At 42.9% G+C, this 18,733-nt stretch overlaps 1 protein-coding gene across 1 annotated transcript in view; it reads left to right on the top strand.

The window, feature by feature from the left end:
- zdhhc11 (zDHHC palmitoyltransferase 11) overlaps positions 1–18,733 on the top strand; it is a 95,396-nt gene that overhangs the window by 62,256 nt on the left and 14,407 nt on the right. Inside the window, exons 6-8 of the mRNA XM_072560582.1 lie at positions 4,329–4,484; positions 5,406–5,527; positions 15,672–15,730. Coding sequence (XP_072416683.1) covers positions 4,329–4,484; positions 5,406–5,527; positions 15,672–15,730 — 337 coding nt within the window. The remainder of the gene's footprint in view (positions 1–4,328; positions 4,485–5,405; positions 5,528–15,671; positions 15,731–18,733) is intronic.

Here is an 18,733-nt window from a genome sequence, read left to right as displayed (position 1 = left end):
ATTTATCTCTCCACTCTGCAGGCTTCCTGCCTCTATTCCTGATTAAGGGCTTTTGCCTGAAACGTTGATTTTCCTGCTCCTTGGATGCTGCCTGATCTGCTGTGCTTTTCCAGCACCACTCTAATCCAGACTTGGGTTTCCAGCATCTGCAGTCCTTGTTTTTACCCAGTGTGGAAACAGACCATTTGGCCAAATGAGTCCATAGCAACCCTCCAAAGAGCATCCTACCCAGCCCCATCTCCCTACCCTACACACTGCATTTCCCATGATTAATCTACCTAACCTGCTAATCCTACTACAGGGTAATTTAGCATGACCATCCACCTAACTTGCACATTTTTAGATTGTGTGAGGAAACCGGAGTACCTGGAGGAAACTTACGCAGATGCAGAGAGAATGTGCAAAATCCAGACAGTCACCTGAGGCTGGAATTGAACCTAGATTTCTGGTGCTATGAAGCAGCAGTGCTAACTACTAAACCACCATGCCATCCTTAATCTTATAACTCAACCCTCCAGTCCTGGTAACATCCTTGTCAATCTTCTTTGCACCCTTTCCAGTTTAATAACATCTTTCCTATAGCAGGGCAACAAGAACTGTACGCAGGACTCCAAATGTGCCCTTCCAATGTCTTGTACAGCCCTAACATGATGTCCGAACTCCTATATTCAATGCTCTGATCAATGAAGGCAAGTGTACCAGACACCTTCCTCTGGCAGCACATTCATATATATACCACCATCTGTGTGAAAAAGTTGCCCCTGAGGTCCCTTTTGACAACTAGTGCCCAGCAAGGTTCCCCAACTTATTATGTTTTCAGATGGGATTCTCCAAATTGTCAAGATCCTGGTTAAGGAGGAAGGAATCGACTCCCCTTCTTTATTCCACCACCACCCTATCCCCTTCTCGATTCATCATAATGAGGTTAATTTACAAAGGGACCGCTTTCTCTTGTGTGTACTTTCTTCCCAGGCAAATAAATTTATGTTTCAAATAAAACCAATTCAACCTGGTTTTCTCAAGTTAATAAATAAGTGTGTTTATTAGTTAGTAAATGTGAGACATGTACACACACAGACTACAAATAAAAAGTGAGCCTAAAAGAAGGATAAAAGTTAAAGATATGAGAATCAGTTTGTAAATCAATCATGAAGAGTGGACGGGGGAATATTGTGGCTGTTACAATGAATGTTCATAGTAGCATTGACATTAATCATTGAACAGTCAATTTCAACAACTTTGATCTTGTAAGTTGATTTAGGTTCTTTTGTCTTAGTTCCTTTTGATAGGAGCTGGTTGGCAATAACCAGTGTAAGAAAACAATTTTCATTTCTTTACCTGCAGTGCAGAAATGCTTAATGGCAATTCTTAAAGACATCATCTTCATGGCACACTAGTCTACATGTTAGTAGACCAGATCATTAAGACACCCAGATTAAGGTTGAATCTCACTTTTAACCTTTTTCTTTATATATCTCTGGAAGGGTAGAAACAAATATGTCTGCAGAAGATGGCTTCCTGCTGAGATAGGAGATTAGGATGTCAGCCTCTTATTAAGGTGTGACATTCCAGGATTCTTCTCCAGATAGTGTGTATGAGAATTAATGAGAAAGAACATGGAGTTCTTGAAAATGAATAAATAAATCTAGAGAAAATCTCAAAAGCAGGCCTCAAAATAAAATATTATTTTGACCTCTTTTCCTGAATCCTCACCAGGCTTCCTCCAAGGTTCTCAAGCTCTTAAGCAAGATAGGTTTTAAGAAATCTTCCGAAACTGCTGTAACTGAAACAAAAATAATGAGGGACAAGAAATGTATATTCTCCCTAGGGCTGTTGGTGGCAATCCTGATGTTGGAAGACATGCTTGTGACTACTCACAGAACCCTAATATGAATCTCTTTCTGCCTATGTGAATAGTATGTAGGTTCATTTATATATGGGAAATTGAATTTGCTGCTTAAAAAATAGTTTTAGCAATTGCAAACAATATCCCAACTCCAATAAAACCCAGCCCTTCTCTTTCCAACTAACTTCCTCCTTAAATCTACTATCTTGCCCTTCTGCCTGTCCATTAATTACTTGTGAGAATTTCATGATTTCTTCATCTCCAGTTGTAAAGACTGCCCACTCATAGAGTCATAGAGTTACATAGAAACAGACCTTTAAGTCCAACTCATCCGTGCAGACCAGCTATCCTAAACTGATCTAGTCCCATTTGCCAGCACTTGGCCCATATCCCTCTAAACTCTTCCTATTCATATACCCATCCAGATGCCTTTTAAATATTATAATTGTATCCACCTCCACCCATTCCTTTTGCAGCTTATTCCATACATGCATCACCCTCTGCGTGAAAACATTGCTCCGCAGGTCCCTTTTAAATCATTCCCCTTTCTCCTTAAACTTATGCCCTCCAGTTTTGGACTCCCCTACCCTAGGGAAATGACCTTGGCTAATCACCCTGTCCGTGCCCCTCATGATTTTATACATTTCTATAAAGTTACCCCTCAGCCTCTGATGCTCCAGGGACAAAAGCCCTAGCCTATTCAGCCCTCTCCCTGTAGCTCAAGCGCTCCAATCCTGGCAATGACCAGAATTGAACACAGTATTCCTCACCAGTGTCCTCAGTTATCTCTGGTTTCCCTTGCCTTGGAGTAGTTGCTTCTTCTGGTTTTTCATCATGGACACACAAAAGGATTTATGGCACAGATAGAAGCTGTTCAGATCGGTGCTAGTTTTATACCTTAGTCTCCCCAAGCTCAATTTATTACCTCATTTTTTCAGCGATACTGAGGTTCTGTACTGCCAAATGACTTTTTTTTGTATACTATGGTCCTGGGCTAAAATTAGCTCATGTGGAAACTTTGGCTTATGTGGTTCAGTGCTGTGGATAGAGATGAAGAATACATAACAGACACAAAAGGAGTAACAAGTGATGGTGAACAAAGTACAACCCTAGGGGTTAAAAGGATTAAAATGATGACAGGTTGTGCAGGCCAGGCTTATAATTCCTTGAATATATATGAGTAAATATTGATCTAATTGAATTGTTTAAAATTATGAAAGGTGTTGAGAGGATAGATCAAGAGCAATTATTTCTTCTAATGGAATTGTTGAAGCACAGAACAAGATGCTGTAACATCAAACTTAAGGCTGAGTTGTTCGTAGGTACTGTCACAAAACATTTCTTCACAGACAGTGTAGTGGAAATCTGAAAAGCCCTGTACCCAAAACACAGGACTTTGGAGCAGGAATAGCCATTTAGCTTGAAGCTTCCTTAGCATCACGGCTGATCTGTTTGTGATTTCAGCTTCATTGCATTTGTTTGCACCCCATAACCCATAACCCCCTTGTCTATCACAACCACCTGATGAAGGAGCAGCACTCCAAAACCTAGTGCATCCAATTAAATCTGTGGGCCAAAACCTGCGGTTGTGTGATTTTTAATGTTGTCTATCAAAGAGCTGTTATGATTAGCTCAGCTTCAAAATGAGATTGAGATATTTTTGTTAATTTAGGGGCACTAAGAGAAATGGAACCACGACCGGTAAATAGAATGGAGAAATGAATCCAATTGATTCGGAGAGCAGGCCAAGGATCCAAATGACCTCTGTGTTTCTGGAATCAGTCCCTTCATATGTTAGAGCCCTGTGCCCTGGATCACACTTCAATATATCAATATCACTTTGCAGGTCAAATATGCACTGAAATGTATGAAACATTCTAATTACGGCCTATGTCCACTTAGAATCAAATGAATGAATGCATGAGGAGAGCAATGAGTTGAAGGGTTATGGAGAGCAGACAGGAAAGTGGAGTTGAGTTCAAAATAAGATCAGCCATGATTGTATTAAATGGCGGAGCAGGCTCGAAGGGCTGAATTGCCTACTCCTCCTCCTAATTCTTAACATGCCCATTATGTACCTAATCCTTTGACTACTGTTTCAATATCATCTTATGTAACGTGGCATCAAATTTTGTTTAAGAAAGCACCAGATAAACACCTGGGATATTTTTACTGTGTTAAAGATACAACATAAATACAATTTGTCATTGCTAGATCCCAAACAAAATCTATATTGTTAACTGGATTAGTACACAGGTCAGAGGATGTCCAACAGAAACAAGGATACTGTGTAGAACATCCTGAAACTTGGTTTTCACCATGGAACAAATACGCAAGGACAGAATTATGCACGTCATGAAACTAATTGCACCTCAGCAACCTTGTCTTGAAGCTGATCATAGACTGTCTTGTTGGGCAAATTATTCAGGTAGATATTTTGGATTTAGAGTGGGATGTCATTGCATTGCTTTTTTCTACACAGATGTTCGAGGAAACAACACATGGTTGGTATTTCTGCCCATTGCTCCCGTGGAGACAACACAAACTGGAATCTCAGTCATAGCAGGAATCACCATTATCCTTGGGCTCGCTTCACTGATGTTACTTGGTCATCTGTTGGGCTTTCACATTTATCTATGTGAGTCAAAGGGAGCCAAAACCTTTTCATTTATCATTTCTAAATGTTAGCAGATTTGTTTTTGTGGAGAAGAGCAGAGATTTAAATTTCAGGTTGCTGTGCTGAGTCACCCTTGGGTGAGTACTTGGAAGGCTGGGGGTGGGATGTAATTGGAAGGAAAGGGCACCTATTTTATCCCTGTAAGGTGGGTGGTGTGTTGACCGATTTCTAAGCTGAAGTATCCTGCTTTCAGGGAACTCTGAATTTCAAATCCCACATCTAATTCATTGGCACAGGGTTTTGAAGGAGTGTGTGGGTGAGATAGAGTGGCCTAGTGACTCTGTTCTACTTAAGAAGGGAAGGCTGGCTGAAAGATTTCCAAATATTGCTCATCTAGACCTCACCTGCATCAGCCACTAAAAACTTTCTCCAAAATTTTCTTATTTCTGGAGTCAATTATCCCCATTCTTAACCCTCTATAAACTCTACATTGTACAAAATCTTGCTCCTCCTGATTTCCCTCCAAAGCATTAATCACCATTGGCAAAATATCTTAGGATTTTTTTAAAGTGTATTAAAGGACCTTGATAAGGTTGTACAGGAAAATTGCTTCCTCTCATTAGGGTTGAAGAACAAACGAAAATAATTTTCAAGTTAGAGCCAGCCCAATCAGGAGGAAAATCAGAGAGAGAAACAGAGGTTGCTGGAAAATCTCAGCAGGTCTTGCAGCATCTGTGAAAAGAAACCAGGGTCAATGTTTTGGATCTGGTGACCCTTCCTCTGAACAGAAAGTGTGTTTTCAGATTTGGGTAGCAGAAAGCTGGGATATGTTCTGCCAAAAGGCTGTAGAAATTAGATTAATCGGGAAGTCTTCTGTATGTTAAAGAACCTTTTATGAACTCAAGAGTACGTGAGCTGAATTTCATTCCTGTACTTTTCCAGTGTGCAACAAGTTAAGTACGTATGAATATGTTGTGCGGGAGCGTCACAAGCAGGATGTCCGAAGCCAAGGAGGTGATGTCGAGTCTGCCCAGAATGCATCTGCTAGGATGACTGCTCTTCAGGTAGAGTATGATAGAGGCAATGAGAAAGCCATGGGTTCAGGTCCCATTCCTGCTTTGATCATCTCTAGGCTGGCAGTGCTGCTTTGTCGGTACATCTGTGGTTTGGGTGAGTCATTAAACCAGGGCCTCAACTGTACGTTCAGGTGAATATGGATGATCCAGGTCACATTTTAAAGAAGTGGAGTAATAAGCTGGATAACCCAGTCATTGAAAGCAAACAGTTAGGAAGACAAATCGTGGGTTGGTTTTTATTGAAAGAGGATTTAAGTACACGAGCAGGGAAGTCTTACTGCAGCTTTGTTGACACCGCATCGAGAATATTGTGTGCAGTTTTGCCCTCCTTACCTAAGAAATGATATACTTGCCATAGTGAGAGTGCAGTGAAGACTGATTCCTGAGATGGCAGGTTTGCCCTGCTTGGAGGGATTAGACTTTTAATGTTATGGATTGATATTAAGTTATCCCAAAGCAATGTTTTTGAGCAAAAAGACTGTACTAATGCTGCGTTTTGAGTTGTGCTTGCTTTTAGGTAATTTTTGGGTCTGTAGATTGTGAAAGGAGCTTTTAGTAGGCTGATGGAAAATTGGGAAAATTGGAAAATCTCCTTTGGGAGATCAATGAGATTTTGAATGTTCCTAAGAAACTATTTCTGCAGGAAGTGTGTTTGGTTGTGAATCCTATTGGACAGCATGGATCAGTTGGATCAATGGTTAGAAGCAATGAGGAGTTTACAAGAACAAGGAGTGGGATGGATGGCAATTTCAGGAAGGTAGAGACACAACAGATACAGTCATTGAGCTGGTTGACTGCTTAGAATGGTGGGAGAGGTAGGCATGTCATGTAGAAGTCTCCTGTGGCTATCCCCATCTCATCTGTTTTGGATACCATAGGGAGGTAGGATCTCTCAAGGGAGTATACAACTGACAGGCAGGTTTCTGGAACCTTGACTGGCTCTCCTGTAATGAGAGGAATGTCAAGTTCCGAGTAATAGGGGACTCTCTAGTCTGGGTCACAGACAGACATTTCTGCAATCGTTAGCAAGACATCAGGATGGTGGGTTGCCTCCCTGATGTCAGAGTCAAGGATATCTCAGAGGGGGTACAGAAGACTCTGAAAGGGGAGAGGGACCAGCAGGAGGTCGTGTACATTGGTACCAATGACCTAGATAGGGAAAGAATGTAAGACAGAATGGAAGAAACTAAGCAGGAGGTTAAACGTAGGTCTGGACTTCTACCAATGTCACGTACTGGTGAGAGTAGGAATAGGAGTTTACAGCAGATGAATGCGTGGCTGAGGAACTGGTGTAGGGGGCAAGAATTCACCTTTTTTGGATCATTGGGATTTCTTCAGTGGTAAAACTAACCTGTACAAGAGGGTGGGTTCCACCTGCATTGGAAGGGGACTCCAAACTCCTTGTGGGGAAGTCTGCTAGTGCTACTCAGGAGGCTCTAAACTAGTAAAGGGGGTGGGGGTGGGAACCAAAGTGGTAGTGAGAAAAGAGAAAAGGCTGAGGTTGGTACAGTAGGTAAGGGGAGCAAATCTAATAGTCAAAGCAAACAAGAACTTGGCAGAGAATGAAGTAAGAATGATAAATTAAACAACATGTATTTCAATACAAGAGGCCTGACAGGTACGGCAGATGAACTTAGGGCATGGTCGGGCATATGGGTCTAAGATTTAAAGCAATTACAGAAACGTGGCTCACGGATGAACAGGACTTGCAGCTTAATGTTCCAGGGTATAGATGCCAGAGGAGTGATGGACAGGGATGCAAGTGAAGAGGGGGAATGGCCTTTTTAGATAAAGAGAACATTATGCCGTCCTTAGGGAGGATATTCCTGGGAGATTATCCAGCCAAGTTATATGCATGTAACTTAAAAATAAGAAAGGGATGATCAGCTTGTTGGGATTGCATTATAGGATACGCAATAGTCAATGAAAAATTGAGAAGCAAATATATAAGCAAATTTCAGATATCTAAGAAAAATAGAGTTGTTACGGTAGGAGAGTTTAACTTTCCAAACATAGACTGGGACTGCTGTAGCGTTAAGGGCTTGGATGGGGAACAATCTGTTATATTGAATAAGAAAATGTTTTTGTACACATATGTGGATGTACCTACTAGAGAAGGGACAATACTTGATCTGATGGGAAATAAGGCAGGGCAAGTAACTGGGGTGTCAGTGGGTTCAGTTTGTGGCAACTGATCATAATTCTATTTGTTTTAAAATAGTTATGGAAAAGGATAGAACTGATCAAAAGTTAAAGTTCTAAATTGGAGGAAGGCCAATTTTGGTAGTGTTAGACAGAAACTTTCAAAATTTGATTGGGGGAAGCCGATAATACAATCCCAACAGGTAAAGGGATGGTTAGGAAGTAGGAGGCCTTTACGTATGAGATAACAAGAGTTTAGAGACAGTATGTTCCTGTTAGAATGAAGGGCAAGTCTGGTAGGTGTACGGAATGCTGGATAACTAGAGAAACTGAGATTCTGGTCAAGAAAGAGAAAGAAGCATTTCTCAGGTCTGGACAGCTGGAATTGAGTTAATCTGTAGAGGAGTATAAAGGCAGTCAGTGTATATTTAAGATGAAACTCAGGATGGCTAAAAGGTGACATGAGATAACTTTGGCAAATACAGTTAAGGAGAATCCAAAGATGTTCGATAAGGACAAAAATATCACGAGGGGGAGAAGAGGGCCCCTTAAAGATCAACAAGGCTGTCTATGTGTGGAACCACAGAAAATAGGTGAGATAGAAAACATCAGTTTTGCATCAGTTTTAACTGTAGAGAAGGACATAGAAGCTAGGGAAATAAATAGTGATATCTTGAAAAGTGTCCATATTATAGAAGAGGAAGTGCTGGAGGTCTTCAAATGCATGAAGGTAGTTGAGTCCCCAGGACCTGATCAGGTGTTCTCCAGAACTTTATGGAAAGCTAGAGAAGTGATTGGTGGGCTCCTTGCTGAGATATCTGTATCATTGACAGCTAGAAGACTGGAGGTTGGTTAATGTAGTGCCATTATTAAGCAAGGCTGTAAAGAAAAGCCAGGGAACTATAGACTGGTGAGCCTTACGTCAGTGGTGGGTAAGTTGTTGGAGAGAATTCTAAGGGACAGGGTTTACATGAATTTGGAAAGGCAAGGACTGATTAGGGATAGTCAAGTATGGCTTTGTGTGTGGGGAATCGTGTCTCACAAACTTGATTGAGATTTTTGAAGAGGTAACAAAGAAGATTGATGAAAGCAGTGAAGTGGACATTGCCCATGTGGACTTCGATAAAGCATTGACCAAGGTTCCATGTGACGTACTGGTTAGTAAGGTTATAGCACATGGAATGCAGGGGAGCTAACTAATTGAACACAAACTTGGCTTGAAGGTAGGAAACAGAAGGTGATGGTGCAGGGATGCTTTTCAGACTGGAGGCCTGTGACCAGTGGTGTGCCACAAGGATCAGTGCTGGTCTACTGCTTTTCGCATATGTATAGGAGATTTAGATGTGAATTTAGGAGGTATGGTTAGCAAATTTGCAGATGACACCAAAATAGGTGATGTAATGGACAGCAAAATAGATTATCTCAGAGTACAATTGATCAGATGGGCAAATGGGCTGAGGAGTGGTAAATTGAACTTCGTAGCATCATTGAACCCCTCTAGTGTGGAAACAGGCCATTTGGCCTAGCAAGCCCACACCGATCTTCTGAAGAGTAACCAAGCCAGATCCATTCTCTTACACTATTAGGTTACACTTACCCCAAACCTACACATCCCTGAACAATATGGGCAAATTAACATGACCAAATCACCTAATCTGCTCATCTTTGGATTGTGGGAGGAAACCAGAGTACCCGCAGGAAACCCACGCAGATGAGGGGAGAATGTGCAAACTTCACATAGACAGTCACCTGAGGTTGGAATCAAACCTGGGTCCTTTGTACTGTTGAGGCAGCAGTGCTAACCACTGAGCCACCATGACACCCTGAATTATTTAATTTAGGTAAATGCATTTGGGAAAGGCACACCAGGGCATGACTGGGGAATGTTGCTGAACAAAGAGATTTAGAAATGCAGGTACATCGTTCCTCAACAGTAGAGTTGCAGGTAGACAGGACGGTGGAGAAGGCATTTTGCACACTTACATTCATTGATCAATACTTTGAGTATAGAAGTTGGGAGGTCATGTTGCATCTGTATGGGACATTGTTAAGGGCACTTTGGGAATACTGCATACAATTCTGGTCACTCTTCTACAGGAAGGATGTTGTGAATCTAGAAAGAGTGCAAGAAGAATTTACAAGGATGTTGCTGGGACTGGACAGTTTGAGCTATAGGCAGAGACTGAATAGGCTGGGGCTTTTGTTTTTCCTGGAGCATCTAAGGCTGAAGGTTGACATTGTAAAGTTTTATAAAATCATGAGGGGCATGGATAAAGTGAATAGCCAAGGTCTTTTCCAAGGGTAGGGTAGTCCAAAACTAGAGGGAATAGATTTAAGGTAAGAGGGGGAAGCTTTAAAAGGGACCTGTGGAGTAACTCTTTCAAGCGGAGGGTGGTACATGTCTGGAATGAGCTACCAGAAGAAGAGGTGGAGGCTGGTACAATTACAAGATTTAAAAAACATCTGAATGGGTATATGAATGGGAAAGGTTTAGAGCGACATGGGCCAAATGTTGGCAAATGGGTCTAGGTCAGATTGCTATGTCTGTTCAGCACAGATGAGTTGGACTGAAGGGTCTGTTTCCGTGCTGTATAACACTATGACTTGTCCCATATTCACTGGAGTTTAGAAGGTTAAGAGAGGATCTCACTGAAATTAAAGTAAAATGTATGGTTGGGTGCAGTGTTGATGTTTCCCTTGGCCAAGGTGTGGATAGTATGGGGTCACAGTCCCAAGTATGCAGTTGGCCATTTTGAGCTGTGCTGAGGAGACATTTCTTTGCCCAGAGAGTGGGCAACCTGTGAAATTCGCTACAACAGAAGGCTGTGAAGGCCAAGTCACTGAATATATTTAATGAAATAAAAATATTTATAGAAGCTAGAGATCTTAAGGTATGTGGAGAGAGAATGGAAAATTAGATAGAAGAACAGTTATGATCAACATGAATGACGGAACGGGCTTGTTGGGCTGAATGACCTTCTGCTACTATTTTCTGCTTCTGAAAATGCGTACTATTGATTAACTCCCACCTTTCAATGTAATGCAAGCAGTGGGCCAAGTTTATGTTGACTGCTCATTTGAATCATTGCTCCCTGAGGCCAATGTTAATCATACTGTTCATTGACTACATGCTGTTAGCTTACTAGAGGTCAAGGTCATTCTTTTACTCATTAATTGAATTTGAACATTACTGGCAAGGTCAGCCTTTGTTGCCCAGCAACTGCAGAGGACTGAGATGAGTATTTTGATGGAATAGTCTTGGGAAGAACACAAATGGCTAAATACAACAAAATATGTAATACATTAAGAAGTCTCCAGGAAATTCAGAATCAGTGCCAGGGAACTCAACTTGTATCAGTTTGGCACAGTGTTTGCATCAGGTTCGGAGCCCACATTGAGGCAACTTCTAGCATGGAAGTGGTGACAGTTCCATTCACACAGTTATGGAACCAACCAGATATGACATCAAATGGAACTCGGGGTGTGGCAGTGTGGAAGTTGGGCATGTAGGGTGTTCAGGGAAGGGAAAAAATGAGGACTGCAGATGCTGGAGATCAGAGCTGAAAATGTGTTGCTGGAAAAGGGCAGCAGGTCAGGCAGCATCCAAGGAACAAGAGAATCGACGTTTCGGGCATCAGCCCTTCTTCAGGAATTGTTCAGGGGAGGGAGTGATGATGAATGTGAGTTGTAAGTTGGAGAGGTGGAGTGATGGGATAGGGGTGTAGAGGTTATCAAATCCAGGAGGATTTGGAATTGGACTGGAGAGCTGTTGTGTCTAGGACGCAGGGTGTCAGATCCAGGGGATCAGATCAAGGTGTCGAGTTCATGGTGAAATGGCAGGAAAGTGAAGTTTAAGATTATCAGGTCAGCCTTGATCTCATCTAGTAACGGGACAACCTTGATAGGCTGAATAGCCTACCTCCTCTTCTATATCTTAATATCAAGGCTTGGGTCAGGACAAAAGGGTAGAAGTGATGGGAATTAGGGTCTGGGAAGGTGTGAGTTACCCATAGATTGTGGGAGATGGCCGGTGTTCTGTCGGGGTATTAAATTTGATGGTTACTCATGAGTTAGAGGAGGTTTTAACCTTTCTTGGCTCACTGTTCAGGCAAGTGATTTGAAACAATCCAAACGTTTTGACTCAAGATTCTGAGTTGGGGACATTTTCAGAAGATTCCAGATGCTGAATAATTTCCCATCAGAAGTCTCAATTTTCCAAGCAGTTCCCTCAATGTCAACTACCTTGAAACTTCCTCGTGGTCCCAAAGTGCAAATCCCATCTATGCTACTGAAATGACTGTCTTCCCATTGGATAATCATGTTTGCTTTCTCAATGTCTTAGTGTAATAGAGCACAAGTGTGATAGTTCCTCTTGGGAATGCAGTATTCATGCTCCTGTCGCTGCCTCTCTGCAAATGCCTTTGCTGTTGCCAATAGGCAGTCAGCTAAAAGTCATATCAGGAGGGGACAGATTGGCCTCTCCACCCAGAGTTGCTCAAGGTCAACCTCCAAGGTAGTCTCCATCACTGAAAGTCAGCATCCTTCCACCAGCTATGTCCTTTGTCCATCTCTTCTTCCTTCACCTTCCTCCCTCTTCGTGTTACTGTCAAGAAGACCTTCACAGCTGCCTTTCCCACTGAACCAAAGATTTTTAGGACATCAGTATGCACATAAATGGAATCTTGTTTTGCCTCCTTTGCAGCTAAAGGATCAACTTATGCTGCACTTGCATTGCAACATTTCCACAGATATGAATCTGTAGGAAGGTGGAAAAAAGTCCCTCCTCCAGCAAGGAGTAACATTTAAGAATACTTTGTCCCCATGTTTGTAGAGTACACCCTCCCAGTTGGCAATTCAATGTTTATAATTATGGGTACAGAAAAGATTAAATATCCCTTAAAACCTACATCTTCAGCCAAGCTTAGTTAACTATCGTAATACTTCCTTAACACCAGATTGTAATACCACAGATATTGGAAATTTGTCTGAAAAACACAAAATGCTGGCAATACTTAGCAGATCTGGTAACATCTGATAGCAAGCAGAGGTGGTCACTTTTCAGGTTGATTAACTTTTGTCAGTGTTCTAACAAAGAATCATTAACCTGAACGTTAGCATGCTTCACCGCTCCACAGATGCTGCCAGGTCTGCTGAGAATTTCCATCACTTTCTGGTTTCAGCTCTATCATTTCCTTACACAGCTTTGTTTGGCAATACTTGGGATGACTTATTACATTAATGACACTATATAAGTGCAAGTTGTTATTATAGGAGGGAGTAAACATGCATCTAGCCACTTCTGATAGCTGTACACCATCAGCACTAGTACCTGCAGGTAAACAGCATGTTCTACATTTCAAAAGTGGTTTGGCCATCTCTGAACCTCCCCAATATCCACGAACTCTCTGGATAGAAATTATGCTGTGTGTTCTTGTTCACAATGATTAGTGCTTGAACCATCTGGGATCCTTTTATAGATTCACTGTCTCCGATTTGATATCATGTGGGGAGGCAGGTCCACATGAACTCTTCAGTAGACATTGAACTCAATTTAGATGAACAATAAACATGTTTATAAAACATGACTTAGTAACTAGTAGAATTTCAGTTGAGGCACGGGATTTCCTGTTGAGACTATAAGGCTCAAGTTAAGATTACGTACGTATTACTATTTCAGCTCCATACAGTTAACACTAAGAACAAACGTTGAAGCACTGTTCGCCCTCAATGAACATATGCAGAACTCGTTAGACCTGGTTAGCTCCTTCCAGGAACAATCTTGTCTAAGTTGATGGCCAAAGCTTTCCCCAGACAGTCAGTTAACCCTTTCAGGTACTATTACACAGGAACAGCAACAGAAATTGCTGGAAAAGCTCAGCAGGTCCAGCAGCATCTGGGGAGAGCATTCAGAGTTAACGTTTCAGTTCGAGTGACGCTTCCTGTAGTTGTTACTGGTACTTGAAATTACCATCTGAGTGTAACTAGAAAGAAGAACAAAGTTGCATTTTTATGTAGCTTTGAACATCAGGATTACCATAGAATTATTTTGGAGGGGTAATCACTTTTATTTTGTAAGTTTGAGCACCAACTTTGCACACAATAAGCCCCCCCAAATGGCAATGAGATAAATGGCCAAATCATTTCATTTTGGTAAAGCCATTCGAAGGATGTTATTGGCTAGGACACAGGGAAGAAATCCCTCACCTTTTGTTGAGTATTATAATGGGATCTTTTACATACATTAACATTGCCTCTCTGTTTCAAGTATCATCCAATGTAGATGGCATCTGTAGTAGTGGAGCCTGAGTATGTCACTGGGAGTTAAAATATGTATACGCCTGATGAAGGGCTTATGCCTGAAACGTCGACTCTCCTGCTCCTTGGATGCTGCCTCACCTGCTGTGCTTTTCTAGCGCCATACTTGTTGACATTGACCTCCAGCATCTGCAGTCCTCACTTTCTCCATGCCACTGGGAGTGTCAATCTGGATTGTACTTACAATGAGCCAGATTCTGAGCAGGTGGAATCTTGTTTCCTTACAGAGCTGACCTTAATGGAAATTGATGTGTGATATAAACTGCCATCTCCTTACTGCTGAAAGCATGTAGTGGAGGCTTGAGTGATGGAATCTCCTATGAGTCAATTGGTGAGGCTTGCTAATTGTGGGTTTACCGATGGGAGAAGAGTCCTATCTTAGCTGCACAAATCACTCTGAAAGCCAGATGAGGCAGATAGATGAGTTGAAATGTGTGACAAATGTTAGACATTGAGTTCTTACAAACTCATAGATACAATTTTATTTAAAATGACCTGGCAGGTGCTGTGATCCAAGTTGATGTTCTGGACAAGTCTTATTCCAGACAGGAACCTGGCTTAATAGATAATGATTTTACTTGTTTTGCTTTCAATGAAGTGGCACCTCGCTGAAACATAAGCTGACAATTCTGCAGGCTTCACTTTAATAACAATACAGAAGTTTAATACAAACAGAATGAAGAAAAAATAGCATGATCCAAACTAGCTGCTTAAAGATTTTTAATGCACACTAAAATCATGACTCCATTAATCCCAAAACACTCCCTTAAAAAAATGAAACAGGCAGCATTTGTACAGTACTGGTTAGACCACACTCGGAATATTGTGTTCAGTTCTGGTCGCTTCATTATAAGAAAGATGTGGAAGCTTTAGAGAGGGTGCACAGGAGATTTACCAGGATGCTGCCTGGACTGGAGGGCGTGTCTTATGAAGAAAGGTTGAGAGAACACAGGCTTTCTCATTGGAGCTAAGAAAGGTGAGAGATGATTTGATAGAAATGTACAAGATGTTGAGAGGCACAGATAGAGTGGCAGAAATACCTATCATGAGGGAGCATAATTTTAAGATAATTGGAGGAAGATTTAGGGGAGATGTTGGAGGTAGGTTCTTTACTCAGGAAGGTGAGTACGTGGAATGCACTGCCAACAGTGGTAGTACAGTCAGATACATTAGGGATGTTTAAGCGACTCTTGGGTAGGCACATGGAAGTTAATACAATGAATGGTAAGTAGATTAGTCTGATCTTAGAGTAGGATAAAAGGCCGGCACAACATTGAGGAGCGAAAGGCCTGCACTGTGCTGTACTATTCTATGTTCGGTGTTAAAGAGATACCTGAGTTCTGAAATGGCTGTGGAATGTGGAGAGAAAAGAGGAGAATCAGGATGAGATTCAGGGAATAGGACTAAGACTAATCAAGCCTCTACCAAAAGTGGAGAAAAAGAAAGTGAATGAACTAAGTACTGGAGAACATGGATTTGAGTATCTTGCAGGAGAAAATTAGAAGGAGGATGACAGGGATGTATGGAGGATTCTGAAATTACTGAGTTGTGGAAGGGAGGATGTTGTAAATAATTCAAAATACATGGCTGCTAGAGTCTGCTAACCTTTTGGCTATAATTGGATATTTCTTCTTTCTATTGCTACCATTCACTCATTCCTGTATTGTCATTTCAGGGTCTGCCTGTAGCAAAGTCACAGGCAGAAGCAGAACTTGCTGCATCCTCCAGATCAAGGTAAGGTGTTCAAAAACAGTGTACCTCAACATTTCTCCTGTGGTGTGCAGTTAATTTGTTTAAGTGTGCAAACACTTAACATTCTGCTTTGCATGGAAAATGGAGAAATTGCACACAGCTACACAGCTTCTAAGGAATGTCGGGCAAGAATATAAATTACTTTATTTTTGAGTAACAAAACAAATGTAGATGCTGCCAGACCTACTGAGTTTTCCCACCAATTTCTGTTTATGTTTATGATTTTCAACATCTGCAGTTGTTTTTTTGTTCTTATGTGTTATCACGGGGTGGCATGGTGGCTCAGTGCTTAGCATTGCTGCCTCACAGCGCCAGGGACCCAGGTTCAATTCCTCTCCTCGGGCAACTGTCTGTGAGGAGTTTGCACATTCTCCCCGTGTCTGCATGGGTTTCCTCCAGGTACTCCGGTTTCCTCCCACAGTCCAAAGATGTGCATTGTGAATTGGCCATGCTAAATTGCCCATAGTCTTAGGTGCATTAGTCAGGGGGGAATGGGTCTGGGTGGGTTGCCCTTCAGAGGGTCAGTGTGGACTTGTTGGGCCGATGGGCCTGTTTTCACACTGTAGGGAATCTAGTCTAATCAGTAGTTGCTTCGTGGCTCTTAATTTTCACATAAAATGTTTGCCACTCTTGTATCAGAAATGTTTGAATTATAAGGTCCCCCATATATAAGGCAAAATCAGTTTCCGTTGCTCATCATCTGTTAGTCTCAGATTAATTCCTCTGCTCCAATCCCAACCTCACCATCAAGCCAGCGGATAAAGGGGGCGCAGTGGTAGTCTGGCGCACTGACCTCTACACCACTGAAGCCAAACGTCAACTCGGGGACACCTCTTCCTACTGCCCCCTCGACCATGACCCCACACCCCATCACCAAACCATCATCTCCCAGACCATACAGAACCTCATCACCTCAGGAGATCTCTCACCCACAGCTTCCAACCTCATAGTCCGGGAACCCCGCACTGCCCGGTTCTCCCTCCTTCCCAAGATCCACAAGCCCGACCACCCTGGCTGACCCATTGTCTCAGCATGCTCCTGCCTCACTGAACTCATCTCGACACTGTCCTATCCCCCCTAGCCGGGAACTCCCCACATACGTTCGAGACACCACCCACGCCCTCCACCTCCTTCAAGACTTCCCTTTCCCTGGCCCCCAATGCCTCATCTTTACCATGGATATCCAATCCCTCTACACCTCCATCCGCCATGACCAGGGCCTCCAAGCCCTCTGTGTTTTCCTCTCCAGACATCCCCAACAGTACCCTTCCACCGACACTCTCATTCATTTGGCTGAACTAGTCCTCACCCTTAACAATTTCTCCTTTGAATCCTCCCACTTCCTCCAGACCAAAGGGGTAGCCATGGGCGCACGTATGGGCCCCAGCTATGCCTGTCTCTTTGTTGGCTACGTAGAACAGTCGATCTTCCGTAATTACACCGGCATCACTCCCCACCTCTTCCTCCGCTACCTGGATTACACCTCTTCCCACCCTATCTCTTGCAAAAATGCCATCCCGTATTCCCAATTCCTCCGCCTCTGCCACAGAACACACCAGATGGCCTCCTTCTTTAGAGACCGCAATTTCCCTTCCCACGTGGTTAAAGATGCCCTCCAATGCATCTCGTCTACATCCTGCACCTCCGCCCTCAGACCCCACCCCCCCAACCGTAACAAGGACAGAATGCCCCTGGTGCTCACCTTCCACCCTACCAACCTTCGCATAAACCAAATCATCCACCGACATTTCCGCCACCTCCAAACAGACCCCACTACCCTCCCCACTATATTTCCCTCCCCACCCCTTTCCACCTTCCACAAAGACCGTTCCCTCCGCGACTACCTGGTCAGGTCCACGCCCCCAAACAACCCACCCTCCAATCTGGCACTTTCCCCTGCCACCACAGGAACTGTAAAACCTGCGCCCACACCTCCTCCCTCACCTCTATCCAAGGCCCTAAAGGAGCCTTCCATATCCATCAAAGTTTTACTTGCACATCCACTAATATCATTTATTGTATCCGTTGCTCCCGATGCAGTCTCCTCTACATTGGGGAGACTGGGCGCCTCCTAGCAGAGCGCTTTAGGGAACATCTCCGGGACACCCGCACCAATCAACCACACCACCCCGTGGCCCAACATTTCAACTCCCCCTCCCACTCTGCCGAGGACATGGATGTCCTGGGCCTCCTTCACCGCCGCTCCCTCACCACCAGACGCCTGGAGGAAGAACGCCTCATCTTCCGCTTAGGAACACTTCAACCCCAGGGCATCAATGTGGACTTCAACAGTTTCCTCATTTCCCTTCCCCCACCTCACCCTAGTTCTAAACTTCCAGCTCAGTAACTGTCCCCATGACTTGTCCGGACTTGTCCTACCTGCCTATCTCCTTTTCCACCTATCCACTTCACCCTCTCCTCCTTGACCTATCACCTTCATCCCCTCCCCCACTCACCCATTGTACTCTATGCTACTTTCTCCCCACCCCCACCCTCCTCTAGCTTATCTCTCCACGCTTCAGGCTCACTGCCTTTATTCCTGATGAAGGGCTTTTGCCCGAAACCTCGATTTCAAAGCTACTTGGATGCTGCCTGAACTGCTGTGCTCTTCCAGCACCACTAATCCAGAATCTGGTTTCCAGCATCTGCAGTCATTGTTTTTACCTCAGATTAATTGTGCCCAGCATTGGAAAAATATATTACAAGTTACGAGCTGCTTAATGAGATGCAATGTTCTCAAACTTGTCTGAATTAGATTTACTGAAACTTTAATATGTATGTGCAAACCAAGGGAAACTGCTATTAAAAGTGTAATAAAATATCACATGTGACATGGTCGAGCATTGAGATAGTTGAGACAAAGGAAAGATATAGAAGCCAACAGAAGACAGATACTGTAAGATAGAATAATCGTGATCAGTGGGAGAATCAGAAGCCAAATGAACAAGGGATAATCTCGTCAATTTTCCTCAGTATTCAATACCA

The sequence above is a fragment of the Chiloscyllium punctatum genome, chromosome 41, assembly GCF_047496795.1.
Source record: "Chiloscyllium punctatum isolate Juve2018m chromosome 41, sChiPun1.3, whole genome shotgun sequence".
In the NCBI taxonomy this organism is placed as follows: domain Eukaryota; kingdom Metazoa; phylum Chordata; class Chondrichthyes; order Orectolobiformes; family Hemiscylliidae; genus Chiloscyllium; species Chiloscyllium punctatum.
This window is presented reverse-complemented; position numbering and strand designations above follow the sequence as displayed.